This window comes from Artibeus jamaicensis, unplaced genomic scaffold (assembly GCF_021234435.1).
Source record: "Artibeus jamaicensis isolate MK-2021 breed Jamaican fruit bat unplaced genomic scaffold, CSHL_Jam_final contig_548, whole genome shotgun sequence".
NCBI lineage: Eukaryota > Metazoa > Chordata > Mammalia > Chiroptera > Phyllostomidae > Artibeus > Artibeus jamaicensis.
Genome location: NW_026521883.1, coordinates 21,307,306 through 21,324,090, shown reverse-complemented (window position 1 = coordinate 21,324,090; position 16,785 = coordinate 21,307,306). Strand labels below are relative to the sequence as shown.

Here is a 16,785-nt window from a genome sequence, read left to right as displayed (position 1 = left end):
GTTTGGCATTTGAAGGTTTAATATTATTTGCCAGGACTATAATTCTTGTAATAATAATAAGAGTTATTTGCATCAGTCTTGTGCCAGGCACTTACATTACCACTAATCTTTAGAAAAAAACTTGCCAGGGGAAGATTTTCTTTCCCGTTTCATGGACGAGTGAACTGAAGAACTGGGTTTGAAGCTACATGACTAAATTCAAACTGAAGAGGCAGCACAGTGGATTTTTGAACCTCGGTCCCTCTTCTCACTACATGATGTTGTGGCCAAAACCAACACTCGACCAACAGCTATTTGTTGGTTTTCCGGGACCCAGGTCTCAACCTGGGATGCTGTGCAGCTGCGTGCGGGAGGAGTCCCTGAGCTAGTGAGTGAACCTCACCAAGCACCTGGAATTTAAATCTCAAACTCTCTGTGCTTACGTTCCAGTCATTACCCCATATGCAGTAACTCTAATAAATAGTAATAACAAAACGAAACTGTGTCTTCAGGTAAAATGTTTACCTCAAAGAGAGCGCACTTTTAGGGCTATGATGGGAGTGGAAAAAAATTAAAGAGGTATAAGGAGAATAATAGTTCTGAGTAAGAAAATAAAAGATTTAGATAAATTTAGAGTAGAATGCCAAAATTTCCCAAGGCCTAGATCTGTGATATAAACAAAACCAAAGTGTATGAAAACAGGAAAAAGTTATTCTGAAACATTCTGTGAGTGCTTTAGTAAGAGTATATTTTAATGACATCATGAATGCATCATGAATTATTATGGCATATAAATTGAGGGTCTAAAGGGGCTACTTAAATATTTCAGTTACCTTCCTGCATTTTATGAGGGAAATTAAAGCTTTCAGGGAATTTGTAAATTTGGAGATTTGCAAAGATCTTGGGTTATATACTTTGCGAAAATCAAGGGTCTTCTCTAAAAATAGCCCGGTGACAAACATCCCCACAAACGAATCTTGGCCCGCATGTCTGATAACTTCCTTAACATCATTTCCTAGAAGTGATATTATTATATTATCAGTATGTGTCGTGGTAAAATCATTTCAAAGGCCCCCTGAATTCAACATACCTCCAATACGCTAAAATTTTCCCATTTAAAGTACTCTTCTACTTTAGAAAGCCTTTAAAACTAATGTCCAGAAACACTTGGTAAGGAAATGTTCTGTTGTAGTTACCAGTCACTATGACAGTGATATACAAAATGCACAGTGTGGCTGAGGGAAGTCCAGGTGGAGAAGCACCAGCTCCACTATCAGAGAAGGGTGGGGGCAGAGAAGAGGTGACCCTGGGTGACAGGGGTGGGTGGAAAGAGGAAGGTCAAAATGCAGGAGAATATAAAAATCAACTTCTTGTACTTTCAGCTTTTTTCCAGGTCAAATCCTGCTTTAAAATATTTGGCAGTAGTGAGGTTTCCCATCAAGAGACAAGGGGAATTTTTTCCTCTTTTTTTTTGGATTCCCTTTACTTCCTGAGATTTGTTGGGAGAAATGGGACACTCAAATCCAGTGAAGTAAGACTGAGAGTTCAGGGGGACCTGACAGAAACATTCTACAGAGCTTGCATGCTCTCAGCAGAAGGAACTGTCTGCTAATTGGCCAAAGTCAGGGTGACAAGGGTCCCATCTAAATAAAATGCTTGAAGTCCAAATACAGAGCAGGTATTCTGACAAAAGCAGACAGGAACTGCATAGTGATGACCTAGCTCCTGTGGCCACTCAAGTCAAGTCTTACAAACACAGGCACGAATATCAATGCTGGAGCTGACTGGAAGCATGTATAAAATACTACAAAGAGGGATGGAACAAATAAGAGAGAGAGAGAGAGAGAGAGAGAGAGAAACTCATGGACCAGGACAACAGTGCGGTAATTGCTGGGGTAAGGGGGAGGAAGAGGTAGAAAAGAGTATAGGGGAGATAAATGGTAATGAAAAAATAAAAATTAAAAAAATACTATAGAGAATTTGTCCTCCCTGGGACATGGGTCCATTAAGTACCACAGAACCAAATCACACAGTGGGAACACCAAACAAAACCTTGGAGAGTGTCGCATTTAAGCCCCTTCCCAACCTCCTCTATGAATGGTAACAAATCCAGTTTCATCTAAGTTATTCAACATTCATCCAACTAATATTTAGTGGGTGTTTAATATTTAGTGAGTGCTACGTATGATATGAGATGCTGGTGGTGCCCATATTGACAAGAAGGCAGCAATGATTTGGGGTTTCTTAATTAAAGAAAAAAACAGACTTGCTTATTTTTTAAGGGACCATTAACAATACCGTTTTAAGAAAAACTGTTTCTCTTACCATAGATTCTCCCATTAATGGAACATTTTTTAAAAGTCATGATGTTTTGAGTGAGGGTGCCCGTTTTGTCAGAGAAAACGTATTCGATCTGGCCCAGTTCTTCATTGAGCGTGGTTGTTCGAGCCTCAGCGGGTGTTGCTCGCTCAGAGTAATACATCTTCCGATCCCAGTTTATAAAGTAACTGTGTCCCAGACGAATTACTTCCACACTTTCATCCATTAAAATGGAAAAAAGAAAAAAAGAAATGCTCCATCAGTTTCAGAACCTACAAAGCTTTGCCAAAGTAAGAAGTCTGCCAAAGTCTTGGGAGTTCAAGGAAATGTGGGTGCTTCGTCCCTAGGCCTTGGTGACCTCCAGAAGCACATCAGCAGAGTCTGCTTCTTAAACCTTTCTCCATTATTTCCTTACAGCACCATGAAACAACAGGCTGGCTTTGCATAAAGCTTTAGGGGGGTTCCACGGTTCTCTATTTACATTAAACAGGCCCCATGGAGACTTCTTGTGTTATATATTAACATCTCTCCTAAATCTTAGGAGAAGCTATTATTAAAAATATTTGCCAGACGTCTCATCTAAAGAAATGTGTTGTTGAGGACATTCTCTCCAATACAACACTTGATGTGGCTTTGCCATAAGAGGTAAAAATTTTCTCTGTCAAGCACAGAGAAAACCATAATAGATATTGAGTGAAAACGGGTGTGTTGTCACATTAGTATGTTCACTTCCCAGCACAAGAGAAGTGTCTTATGGTCTAGTGGTAACTTTCCAAATCTGGCTTTCCAAATCTGGAAGTAAAATTTCTGTAGCCCAGGGTATGAACTTATCCAATCTTTGTCATACATAAGGCCAAATTGATTTCCAAAAAGGTTCTCACAATATAAGTTTCTACCATTAGGTTATGGAAAATTATCTTTGACTGGATGACAAAGCAAATGCATCTAATTACTGTATACTGGATTTCTTTTCAGTGTGTTAAAGTTTTGTTTCACATTTTATTGGCCAGTTGTTTTCTTCTTCACAGAATTATCTAATTGTCTTATTTACCTATTTTATTTTCCCTATTGAGATGTTAGTGTATTTATTTATTTGTTAAGAAATATATATGTAATTTATATATATATATACACATTATGCAAATATGCTACTCAATCTATCATTTGTCCTTTAATATTTCCATTATTGTTAACATACAGAAGTTTTCTCTTTTTAAATGATTAAATTTATCCACATTTTGTAGTTTCTGCTTTGGGAGATCTGCTTAGAGAGGCCCTCCTTGTAACAAGGTTATACATGCAGATATCAATATTACTCTTCTAGTCCTTTATTAATTTTCCCACATTTAAGTCTTTATCAATTTCAATTTTTACCAAGGGAAACATTTTTGTCACCATTTCTTTAACAACAAACCTTTTCCCTATTATGTTGGGCTGCTTCCATGTTACATATAATAACTTTCCTCACTAGAATCTATTTGAGGACTTGCAGTTTTGTTTGTTAGTATGTCAATGCATCTCTTGCTTTCATTATTGTTGCTATAGAAAATTTTGCAATACCTGAGAAGAGATAAAAGAACATTTACTCTCTTCTTTTTCAAAAATCCTTATCTATAATCACTCATTTATTCTTCCTTATAGGATAAACATGTTCATCTAAATAAACTTTAGGATCAATTTATCAGCTCTGTCATGAAACTTATTTGGGATTTTTATTAAGTCTGTTAGATGCTTAATTTTTGGAAAAGAACTAATACTTTATAATGCCTAAAACAACTTCAAGAAGGGCAAATCTTCTTAGGATGTCAATTTTTAAAAGTAACTCTATTGGCAAAGAATTTTAATCTTGTGCTGCCTTGTTCTGCACACGGGCCCACACAGCAGCTCGGTGAATTTGTCTCTGGACATCACATCTCTTTACTAATGGGAACATTTTCTAAATTGTGATTGGCTTAAAGGAAATTTTTAATATTAAATGTAATATTAAATAAGTATGAAATATAATATGAAATAAATAAAAGAACTGTCGAAATTCTTTTAATATTAAAAAAGTGATTATGTGATAAAATCAGATATTTAATTGAATTATCTTACTAATAGTTTTGCGTAATCATTGTTTTGGATTTTCTAGAGTTTAATTACATTGTGTTCTTCATTTCCAATAGGTTTATTTCCGTTTTAGTTTCATGGCTCATTTTTGTCATCGATATTTCAGTTCCATTCTTAGTACATTAACAAGGACATTCAGAACAGTACAAAATAGTAATGGTAAGAGCAAGGATCTACAGCTTATTTCTGACTTTAGTGGGAATTAAGCCTTGGTTTTCTCAGCCATAAAGTGAGTCCACAGCAGTCCGTTACACTAGCTCTAAACACCTGTCTCCTTGAAGACAAAAGAGAACAACCAAGTGTTCTAGGAACACTGAATTCTCTACTTCCAGTTCTACAACTGCGTGACATATCTGCTTTTCCCTGCCCAAAGGGGTGTGCTGCCAGTTCATTTCCTAACCGTGTAAATGGTAACACATTTTTACACCCAATCTAAAAGTCGCATTATGACTCTGTAGAATCATATGCTATAAAAATAAATGGCATACTCTGAACAGTGTGGCGATGACCAGAGAGGGAAGGGGGTGCAGGAGCTGGGTGGGGCTGGACAAAGTGTGAGGAAATGGGGACATCTGTAGTAGTGTCGACAATAAAAATAAAGTAAAAAAAAATAAGCATAAGTGTCTGTGGAAATTTAATTTCTGTTAACATTTGATAACTGAATTTTGTGTAAGTATTACACAGAAATCAGAAACTAGTTTCAGAGAATATGTATGGAAATAAATGAGATACAAGTAAATCAAGTCATATTCTGCATGTATTTATTTATATATTTCCTGTTACAGTTTACTATTCTGTATCCACCACCAGCACCATCCCCCACTCCCAACTCCTACCCTTCCTGGCACACACAGTTCCTTATAAGTTCCCTGGTGGCTGTTCTAATTCACTTTTGTTTTCCACTCAAAATGCATTAGTGTACACAGGCACAGTGCCTTACCTGTCATAGGAAGTCGATCAGTATTGTATGGATGAATTCTGACTCTCTGTCCATTAATTTTACCAATAAGGACATTAATAGAGGTTAAGTGACTAACCCTGAGTCACATAAATAACTAACGACAGAGCCGAGACCGGACTTCCGGCCTTTGATAAAGCCAGGGCAGACCTGACCTTAAGAACGCCATCAGAGTGCTACGGTGGTAACTGCACAAGTCAGTTGGAGTTTTCATTTATTTGAAAGTAAAGTAACTCCCTGAAAACTCAAGGCAGAATGAATGGAACAGAATTTGATCCTTGTGTGTTGCAGTACAACCCAATGGAAGTACTCTAAATTAATTTGAATTCTTAGACCTTAAAAATAGTCCTTAGAGAGAAAGCATATCCTTTTTGTTTGTGAAAAGAGGATATAAGAGCGTCACAGTGGAACATTCAGCCCTTTGTTTCATAATAAAGGAAAGGAGACAAATGTTGAGAGTTAGCACGATCACACCACTCAGTGTTTTCTGCCTGGATGCTCTTTGCACAGGGCGTCTGATTCCCCAATTTGATGGCAAAACAAGCAATGGAAATGAGTTCCTGTTGCTTTGGAAAAAACACTTAAAAGCTAATTCCTTGGGAGTACAATGGCTGCATTTCTTTTTTTTTAATTTATTGAGTTATTTTTCAAGTACAGTTTTCTTTTGTCAATTTCTCCCATCCCAACTGCATTTCTTAAATTGATATATTAGAAAACCATAGCTGGTTATGTTGAACACCACAGATAAACAAATTGACAGCACTGAAATATCTTGCCACACTCAATGTCCTTTGCTCACGTGGAATTGTTAACCATTCAAAGTAAATTCTGCACCTTTATTCTCAAGTAGCATGTGGCACTAATTTATCCTTGGTACCTATTCAAAAGCCTAATGGAAGCTTCTGGTGAAGGCCTTTCTCCTCCCATCATTCTCTCCACCTCTCTCTCATCAATCAATTTTTTTTAATTTTAAGAATTTCTGGGGGTTCTCATTTTGTAGATGTCGGTATTTATGACTGAGCAATCTGAAATTCCTCAGAATGCTGTTCCCCTCAAGTTAAGATCAGAGTCACTGTTTCTATTTGGAGAGAGCAGATCTTTTATTTGTCTTCATCAGGACTATGCCTCACCAACAGAGAGAGAATTCCAGCCTCTTTTTTCTCTTGATTATCTTCACTGATCATTAAATCATACACAGCTTAGGCACAGAGAAAAAAACACTGTTCCAAGTGTCAGATGACTTGGATTTGGATCCTGGTTCTGTCCCTAACCAGCTCCATGATCTTGAGTGAATCATCTCATTTTTGAAAAAGCTCAGCAATGCCTACTTCCTAAGAGCATTAGGAGATATAAATGAGCTCAAGTATGTAAAAGCACTTTATATAAAATATAAAATGTTATCTAAAGGTAAGGTAGTATTATTTGGATCCCTCAGAAATCAATTATTTTAAACCCCTGATTTTACTGACCAGCACATATTTGACAGACAAACTAAGGCACAGAGAAGCCAAGTGCTTTCTCCAAGGTCACACAGCTATCAGTGGCAGTGCCAAGACCAGAACCTGGGTTAGGACTATTCCAAACAGATTTTCTTTCCACCACTGCAAGGGACACATTGGTAGGAAAAGGAACACTAACCTGGGAATCTAGCCTTGGCCTCAAAAAAAAAAAAAAGAAAGACCTTTCAAATCATTAAATGAAAATTGCCAATGCACTTCAAAGAAAGGGCATGTATAGAACACACTTACTTCATGAGGACATGAGAAACTGAACATGTACTGGTGGTATGCCACTACGAACACTTATTATTCATTTAGGACATAAAAGGAAAGCTATAAAAGCTGACCATAGCTTCTGGCAAAGAGTAGGATTTACTACAGACTTTGTAATTGGATAGAAGCTTGAGAGATCCTCAGACCCAAAGATGAGCTAGCACGATACAGTTTAAGTAGACCCCGCTCTGGCCACAGTTTCAGAAGGCTCAGAGCAATTTGTGGTGTTATGGCCACATGCCACTACTTCAAGTCAGTTTCCCACAACTTGACATTTCGGTGCCCTGACTACTATCCAAAACAAGGGTGGATTAGTGCATTAAACTTCCCTTGCTTCATCCTAGCTAGAATTTTGGAAAGAGAGAAAAAGAAGCTCATAAAAATTAGCGGGAATTTAAAGCTGGTGATGCTGTGTATTGTTAAAATACTGGTGATGAGGAAAGTCAAACAATCAACTCTGCTCTTGGCTCCAGCATCTCTGGGACCATCTGGCTCAGGCTTGGTAAAATTAGGATCAAGAATGTCACAGGTACAGATTCTAGGGCCAACTTATCAAACACACACACTCACACGTACACATATTCATATATATGTACCTATATAGAGAGGTGTGTATAAAAGTCTATAGTTATCTATATACATGTGTATATGTTATGTACCTATGTGAGACCATTTTAGCTCTCATTTGTAGGACCAAATCTAGAAATGACAGACCAAATTGTAGAAGAAGTTACGAATCATACTTCTATTTAACAATACTTAAGCACCACCAACTATATTTCAACTCCTTCGTGTACTCTCTTATAGTTACAAATAATAATAGAAATAATTAATATTCGGCTCTTACAATGCGCTATCCTTCTAAGAGCATTGCATGTTTGTTTACTCCTCAGACAATCCTATTGTTTTCTCTAGTTTTAAAATGAGAAAAATGAGGCACTGAAAGGCCAGTTAACCAGCCCAGTTCACAGAGTAAGTGCAGGACAGGATCTGAACTCAGGTGTCTGGAGCCAGACTAGTAGCAAGGAGGCACCATCACCATAGATCTCCCCAAATATTCTTCTATTTCTTACCCAACATCAACCCAAATCCAATTGATCAGGTTGGAAGCAATTATATCATAGTCCACATATTCCAAAAAAAGATTCATAAGAAAGTGAATTGAGAAACAGGCAAAAAACTGTACTTGAAAAATAACTAAATAAAATTATTGAGAAAAAAATTTTAAAAAAGAAAGTGAATTGAATGAAAAAGAAAATAAAATGCACTTATTGTCATTTGAAAATGTAAAAGTTAAATAGATTAACCAGGTTAGTTGCTTCCTTGTAACAGATGTGGCAGATCATAGACAGAGCAAGACATCCATCTTACTGTTGTAATTTTACAACAGACAAAAGCAACTACACAAAACAAAGGCTTTTAATGAAAAGGCTTCACTGAAGTATAAACTGTCATCTTACCTCACGTATAATGAAATGGGCACAACTGTGTTGAGAATAATAATATATGACCAGAATGTTAAGAATCCTGAGAACGAGGAATTCTTCTCTTCTTCATTCCAGAAAAGGAAAGTTCTGAACTGGTCCCCCACTTGACTCTCCCAGATTGAATTTCCTATGGCAAGAATAATTCCCAAGCATACCAGAAACCCAAAAATCTGAAATGAGAACAGAAGTCTGGTTAAGGTTAACTTGAACTCAGAACTAGTCCTATCAGTGCAATCTAACTACACTTCCAACTCCAAGAAATTGTCATTTGAAAAGCAAGCTATACAAATCTCTCCTTATTTGTCATTAATCATGTGAGTAAAATTTAACATTATTATGCAGGGAACTCAGCTAAATATTTTATATACATTTTCTCAATTCTCCCATTGACTCTGAAGTAGGAACAATTATTTCCTTATACTTTGCTGGTCAAAAGCAAAACAAAATAAAGTGGAAGCACAGAAAAACTATATAACTTGTCCACTGCCATAAAGCTAATAACTTTAATTAATCAATTCATAATGAGCACATATGTTTAAATGGCTTAAATAAAGAAGATGTGCCCTGGTCAAACCCGGTTTACATGTATTGTCCAGGTGTGATATTATTTCATTCCCTCCTTTCTCCTTCAAAAGTATTGCATTTAAATGCTAAGGTATATAATCACCCAAGGCACAAAAGCAAAAAGAAAAAAGCATCAATGATAACAATTTATCCTAGAATGGGCAAGTCTTTTGGCTACAGATCTAGTAGCATAATACTTACTTAAGGTTAACAAGAAAGATAAGGATTAATCAAAATATTTCATGACAATATATACTTTCCTTTTGAAATAAGAAAAAAGGTAGCAAGCAACCTGAAAGTTAGCCGACTCTTACATTGTGATTAGTATCAGTATTAGCCAGGTGATAACTTTGGAGGCACAGCAAATAGAAAAACCAAAAAGTGAGTCCCTTGTGAGCCTCAAATTCCAGCTTTTAGCAGGAAGAACACAAAGTCAGTGACCATGGTCAGATCTAAGCTGAACACAGTGTTCAAGGGAAATTGCTTTGCTGAGTGTAACACTGTAATAGGAGCTGGGACCAGCCACTGTCAAGGGAGGAGTGGGGCTGGAGAATAGGAATGCACTGCCTTCCAATTTCCTTTCTCCTCCATGAAAGAATATTCGGGTGTTCTAGAATTGATTGTTTCTCTCTTGTGAACAAAGTAGGCACATTAAGAAGATAGAATTTGGGGAAAGGCAATTTAAAGTATATTAGAAAACTGTGCATTAGAGAAAAGTAGAATTGTGAATCCGTAAAATACTACCAGTGTGAAAGCAGTATCCTCTTTCTGTCAATGGCTAATTATAAATTAATTTAACTGAATTACTCTAAGAGCACTAAAATTGCTGACACTTGGCATTAAATTACCGAATTTAAGGAGAGACCCTTATTCCCCTATGGATCAACAAATTTTCTAGTACAATAAGCTGGGACATTCCTGCTTCACAACCCAGTAATTTTACGCTGTGGTGGGTAGATATACAATCCTCATGCAAACCCTACAAGTGAGCACAGGATCATTTAAATTGGGGATATTAGGAAGGGGTTACAGACTCCTTCTGGGCATGTCTCCTTGACCCCATGGATTCTAACCTAAGAGGACAGGTGTAGCTGGAGGAAATTCCAGGCCTGAGGATAATATTGAAAGTAATACACAGAGCCTAGACATGATTTTGTATCACAATAAGAGTCCATTTTCTTCTTTCCTTGTTCAGAGTCCACTATTTCATATTAGTTAAGCAAATAAATATTGAGCACAGATTTTATAATCGTTTGTGAGTCTGTGGTGGAGCAGGTGGGGAATGTGGTTCAAAAGTTATTGCCCTCATATTTCAGAGTCAATGTCCTAAAACTTAACCCCCTATATTTGGAAGCAAAGCAATCTCACATGAAAAATCAGACAACAATCTCACATGAAAAAAAGTTCAGAAGAAAGATAACCACAGGCTAAGAGATCTTCACAAAGGAAAGCTGTGACTAAGGTCTCAGAGAATTCGTAAGTAGAATCAGCTACATAATTTTCAGGGCCCAGTGCAAAATGAAAATGTGCACTCCCTTCGTTCAAAATTTATAAAGAATTTCTAAAAAAAACATCACTTTTCATAGCAATAGCAGATCAATAACAAATGTGAGGCCTTTCAGAGTGGGGACTTGTGTAGGTGAACAGGTCACACTCATGAAGCTAGGCCTGTCCATAGCCTATGAAGACAGGATGTGAGCAAAGGTAAGACAACAGAAAGAACAAACCTTTTAAAAATTATGTTTTGTTTTTTAAAAGCAAATCTTTGGAATATGGAGAATGTGCAAGACTATGAAGCCTCCACAGCACTAACCTACCTCTCATAAGAAACTTTATCAAAGACTGAGAAGTCATAATATGGAAAGTAGAGGGTTGCATAACTGGGCCCCAAATATGAAATCTCTAAATACAAACTACACAAGGAAAACATAGACTTCTGAAAGAACTCCCAGCAAAATATAAGAAGTATATGAAGATAACAATGACTAACGGCATTGCCTAATTTTCTTGTAGTAACTTACCCATAGTACTAGAGTATTCATCAATCTATCAATGCTTGTCCTTTTAAACTTTGTCTTTCCACTGTTCTGCATTAGTTTAGTGTCAGGACCTGCAAAAATATTTTAATAATAACTTTGAAGTTATTATTATTAGATGATGATGATGATAGAGTTGGAAGAGGAGGAATTCCTACTCATATCAAATGTTCCTGAAAATAAAAGAATATATTTTTAGGTAATTTAACTTTTATTAAGAGCAAGCAAGGGCCATTACTAAGTTGTATATGATTCTCAACTAGTGGCTAAACAACTCTGGAAACTACAATAGAGTTGGCCTCCTTAGAATGGAAGAAATCCAGACAGAACTTATAAATGGAAGGTTTAAGAAAAGGGATTTTTCAAAGTCTGTGTACAAATATGCTTGTAGCTTGAAGCAGATTGAGGAATAATTTGAATGAAATATCACCATACACCTGTCAGAATGGCTACCACCAATAAGTCAACAAACAAGTGCTGGTGAGGTTGTAAAGAAAGAGGAACCCTCTCTCAGTGAGAACGTGGTCTGGTGTAACCACTGTGGAAACCAATTTTAAAATTTAAAAAATGGAACTCCCTTTTTATTAAATATTTTATTGTTATTCTATTACAGTTGTCCCAATTTTCCCCCTTTGCCCTCCTCTGACCACCCACCCCCCACTCCCATAGTCAGTCCCCAATGTGTTTTCCATGTCCATGGGTCATTCATACATGGAATGCCCTTTTGACCCAGCAATTCCACTTCTGGGAATATACACCAAAGATCCTTAAACACCAATTCAGAAAATGTATGCAGCCCTGTGTTTATAGCAGTGCTATTTACAATAGCCAAGATTTGGAAGTAGCCTAACTACCCATCAGTATATAAGTGCATAAAAAACCTATGGTACATATATACAGTGGAATACTACACAGCAGTAAAAAAGAAGAAGAAACTCTTACATTTTACAACAGCATGGATCAACCTGAAAAAAATCATGCTAAGTAAATTAAGCCAGTCAGTGAAAGAAAAATACCATATGATCTCACTTATATATGAAATTGAATGAACACAATAAAGCAATGAACAAAATACAATAGTAACAGAAGCTTAGATACATAAAACAGACTGACCGCAGCCAGAAAGGAGATAGCAGAAATGGGATTAAAGATAGTAAAGAACCAAAGAGCATTTATGCACAACCCATGCTCATGGACAACAATATGGGGATTGCCTTGGGGTAGAGTTGGGTGGAGGTGGGGAAAGGGAGAAAAAGCCAGAAATGGTATCAACATAAAAAAAATAGAATTAAATTTTAAAAATACAATTCAGAACACTGAAGTAAAAAATGAAAAGTTGAAATAAGAAATCAAATTCTGAATCTGTTTCCCAAAAAGATTTGAGGTGCCTTTAATAGAGAAACTAGACTAACTCCAAACAGTACATGAGCAAATAATTTAAACCTTTACTGTGCATTACACACTGTATATAATATGTACTTTATGTAAGGACAAGAATTATCTTTAATCTTGTGTTAGATTAATTTCAGATAAGCACAATACATTATCCCATGATAGACATATTGACTAAATACCTTGTTCAAGAAATTTTAATATTATTAACTGCCTTAGAGGTAGATTATTAGGTGTTTAACAAAGGAGAATGTTAGAATATATTATTGCTTAGGAGATTCCTTGTGGGCAAAGAAGATGCTAAACAGAAGCAATTAAATTTTACTTACAGCTGACTTGTCTAGTGTTCACTCTATATATCATCTTTTCATGATTATTTTCAATTCATGAAGACATGTAATATAGCAGGAGAGGAGAAATGAAAGGAAGAAGAGAGGGGAAGCACACATGAAATTCCGAAAGTCAAGGAAGAATGGGCACATTGTTAAAAACTTTCATTTACTTTTGAAACAAATTGAAGCAAAGATTGGGTCTCAGAAAAATTCACTGTCTTGAGTTGGAAATTGTACCCCAGTGCCCTATTCCAGCCACTGCTGTGTAAAGGAGGCCACCCACATTTTCTCAAAATCATTTATTAAAATCATGTGGACGTTGAGGGTAGGAAATATTTCTTTTGTGGTAAAGATCACAAGGGCAAATAAAGTTTGTGATTGCTAAAAGTTGAAATATTGGCAGACCAGTTTTATGTTAAAAATTTACAACTTATACATACAAGTACATCCATTTCAAGGATTTTTAAGCACTTATTTAAATATATTCACAGATGTTGATATACACATCTCTTCTTTCTCTCATAACCATATCTCTTGAAAGACTTTTCTATACTCAACAGTCCTTGTTTCCTCATCTCTTACTCATTACTCACCCTATTTTCTGGGCCAATTATTCTATTCAAACAGATCTGGGGTTAACATCAACATCTTCTACACCTTCTTTGACTTCTTAGGACCTTTAACACTGTTGATTAGTTCATCCTTTTGAAATACATTCTTCTTTTAGCTTCCATATAACAGTGTTCCCCTGCTTTTCCTCCTACCTCTTTGGTAGCTCTGTCTTTGTCTGCTATGATGATCACCACTCTCTACCCAGCCATGAAATATAAGAATTCATTAAGACTCAGGCATAGACCATCTTCTTTTCATTTTCAATCCTCCTTTCCTGGGCAATCTCACCTAAGGCCACAACTCCAATTACCATTTATAGAGCAAATGTGTATCTCCAGCTCAGATTGCTCCTCTGAGCTCTCAAAACCCATATATTTAATTGCCTATGTGACATCTTCACCTGAATCTTTCTTAGGCTTCTCGAGTGGCCCACGTCCAACCCAACTTGTCCTCTCCAGGCATCTGTCCATCTCTATCCTCCATGCCGCCAGAGTTCCTCATCTCAGTGAATGGCAAGACTTCTCACCCAGCTGTGAAGGCTGGGAAAAACCTAGCAGTCTAGTCTACCTCCACTGACTCACCCTCTGGTACACACAGTACCATCTTCTCTCAACTGGACTATAATAAAAGCCTAGTAAATTTGTCTCCCTAAATCCACTCTATCCCAACTCTAATCAATATTTCCCCTCTTCCTCACTGCAATCATACTTTTTTGGAGGGTGTACCTATTCTTTACCAAAGTTACAAACACTGTAGTCAAGAGTAAACTTTGAAATTTAACACATAAACACACACCATCTGTTTGAAAACTTGCAATGGCTTCCTGATACTCTTAGCATAAAGACTAAAGTTCTGAATACAAGCCACAGGACTTACATGGTCCAGCCCCCATCTACATCTCCAGGCACTCATTCATCTCTGTTCTTGCTCTCCATGCTCCACGGCTCCACAGTGGCCTGCTTAAGTTTGTCTTTGTTTCTTCTCTGTTTTTGTTGTTCTTCACCATCCTCACACCTGCTCAACTGCTCCTCACTGGCCTGCTTAAGTTTGTTTTTTGTTTGTTATTGTTGCTATTGTTTACCTCACCATCCTCACACAACAGGCCCTTTAACCATGATGTGCCTTTTAGCTAACTTGTTCTTTCCTTTCATGTTCCTGCATTATATATTCTTGTGAGTCCATATTCTTTTTCTTTGGAGCACTTATCTCAATTTAAGATTATATATTCACTACTATAATTATTTGATATTAAAGTCTCTGCCTCCTACCAGATTCAAAACCACATGAGTGAAGGGACTATATTTGTTTTGTTCATATTCTTAATTACAAATGAGTAATTAGCATAGTGCTTGACACACAGTAGGCACTCAATAAATGTTGAATGAATTCATTTATTAAGTGCTTGCTATGCTTCAGGCAATGCATATATGTACTTTTTATCTATTATCTCAGCTGATGCTTAAAAGATGACAACAAATTAGTTATCCTTAGTTCACTAATGATGAGACTGAGGTTTAAAGAATTTAAGTAACTTGCCTAAGATTTCTTGTCTAGTAAGTGTCAGAGCCAGAATTTGAACCCAGATTTAGTTAAGTCTAAATCTCTTGCTCTTGACTGCTATTTTTTTAATTTAATTTATTTATCTTTAGAAGGGAAGGGAAGGAGAGAAGGAGAGAAATATCAATGTACTGTTGCTTCTGGTGCATTCCCTGCTGGGAACTGGCCCCTGCTGGGAACTGGCCTGCAACCCAGGCATGTGCCCTGATAGAGAACTGAACCATGATCTTTTGGTTCGCAGGCCTGTGCTCAATCCACTGAGCTACACCAGCCAGGGCTTGCTATTTTCAAATTATATGAAATAGTCCATTAACTCATTAATTTACTAACTCATTCAATCAATGTGTATTTAAGACTATGACTCACTCAAAGTCCAAACAGGAAATAGACAATACATTGAACAAGGACAACTGGAGAAAGTTTTATTTATAAAGGGACTATATGAAAGTGTGCATGGGGGTATAGGAGCGGCTAAAGGTTAATGAAGTAACCAAGGACTCGATAGCAATCAAGATGTTTTCATCTAAGCCAGAAGGAAGGGATGAGGGAAGAGAGTGGTCACTGGATCTTAAAGGAGAGAGGTATGTTGAGTTTTCAGCCTTTAGAAGAAGAGTAACTGTATGTTAAGGGACTGAGCTACTTGAAGTGACTATGCAGGCAGGCAGACAGTCAGGAAGAACAAATACCTTGATTTCAATCTTTTTTCTCCCTTTGATCTATGTCTCTCCAGGGGTCCCCAATGACACAGCCCAACTAAAAGCCAAAGTTTAAGGAAGCCTGAGTGTAAACCACATAAGTCAACCTCCAGGCCGGAGAGGAGAGTGGGAAAGGGTGACCATACATCTGGAGAGGCAAAGAGAAGCATCCAGCATAAAAACCTACTGTGCACCAAGATGGAATAGACTCCTTAAATGAATAAGACTCCTACACTCAGAAACAAAACTTTTTCCTTTCTTGAACATAAAGAAAAAGTCATTTCCAGGGAGGCATGGCTTAGCTGTTAATGTACTTTAAGTTATAGATTTGAAAAGTAAACCATGTTGGTCTTGACTGTTCCTTATACAATCCTCAATTGTAAGTATAATTGGAGTAATATACTGAAAGAATAGTTAATAATTTATTTTTAAGAACTTTAAAAACATCTAGGTGTTTACCTGGAACTAGTTTCTCAAATTAGATGTCAAAACTTAGGGATTCTGAGACATTCACCTGTGCAAATTTGAAACTGGTGAAACCAACCATTCTGCCTGCTGTCATTCTAGTTAAGCTTTTTATCAACATTTGTGCCCAGACTAAAGTCAACAGAGGCATGCTGTGCATTACAAATATCTCCCTTATGAGGGTTTCCTGCCAGGAAACATCCAGGCAACATCACACAAGACGAGGGTGTTCCCACACTTCCCTGCCAAAATCCAAAGAGCAGTACATTTTCCCAACACTCAGCCTATAGAGTAGGCAATGCACTCTGAACCGATGCCCGAAGAAGGGAGAAGCACGGAAGGACGGAAAACATTTGTCAAGCATCTTCTTCCCACATGTGTTGTCTCACTGAGCTTTTACAATGACTGTCTAATGAACTTATTATTACCCCCACTTACAGTAGAAAAAGCTAAAGCTTAGAAAGTAACCAAAGCTTAACATCCTACAGCTGGTAAACAAGTCTGAACC

General features: G+C 37.0%; 1 protein-coding gene across 6 annotated transcripts in view; it reads right to left on the bottom strand.

The window, feature by feature from the left end:
• ATP8B4 (ATPase phospholipid transporting 8B4 (putative)) overlaps nt 1-16,785 on the bottom strand; it is a 234,997-nt gene that overhangs the window by 74,158 nt on the left and 144,054 nt on the right. For all 6 annotated transcript variants that reach the window (XM_037156463.2, XM_037156465.2, XM_037156462.2 and 3 more), the window contains 3 exons: nt 11,210-11,298; nt 8,598-8,794; nt 2,305-2,513 (listed from right to left, as the gene is read on the bottom strand). In XM_037156463.2, coding sequence (XP_037012358.2) covers nt 2,305-2,513; nt 8,598-8,794; nt 11,210-11,298 — 495 coding nt within the window. The remainder of the gene's footprint in view (nt 1-2,304; nt 2,514-8,597; nt 8,795-11,209; nt 11,299-16,785) is intronic.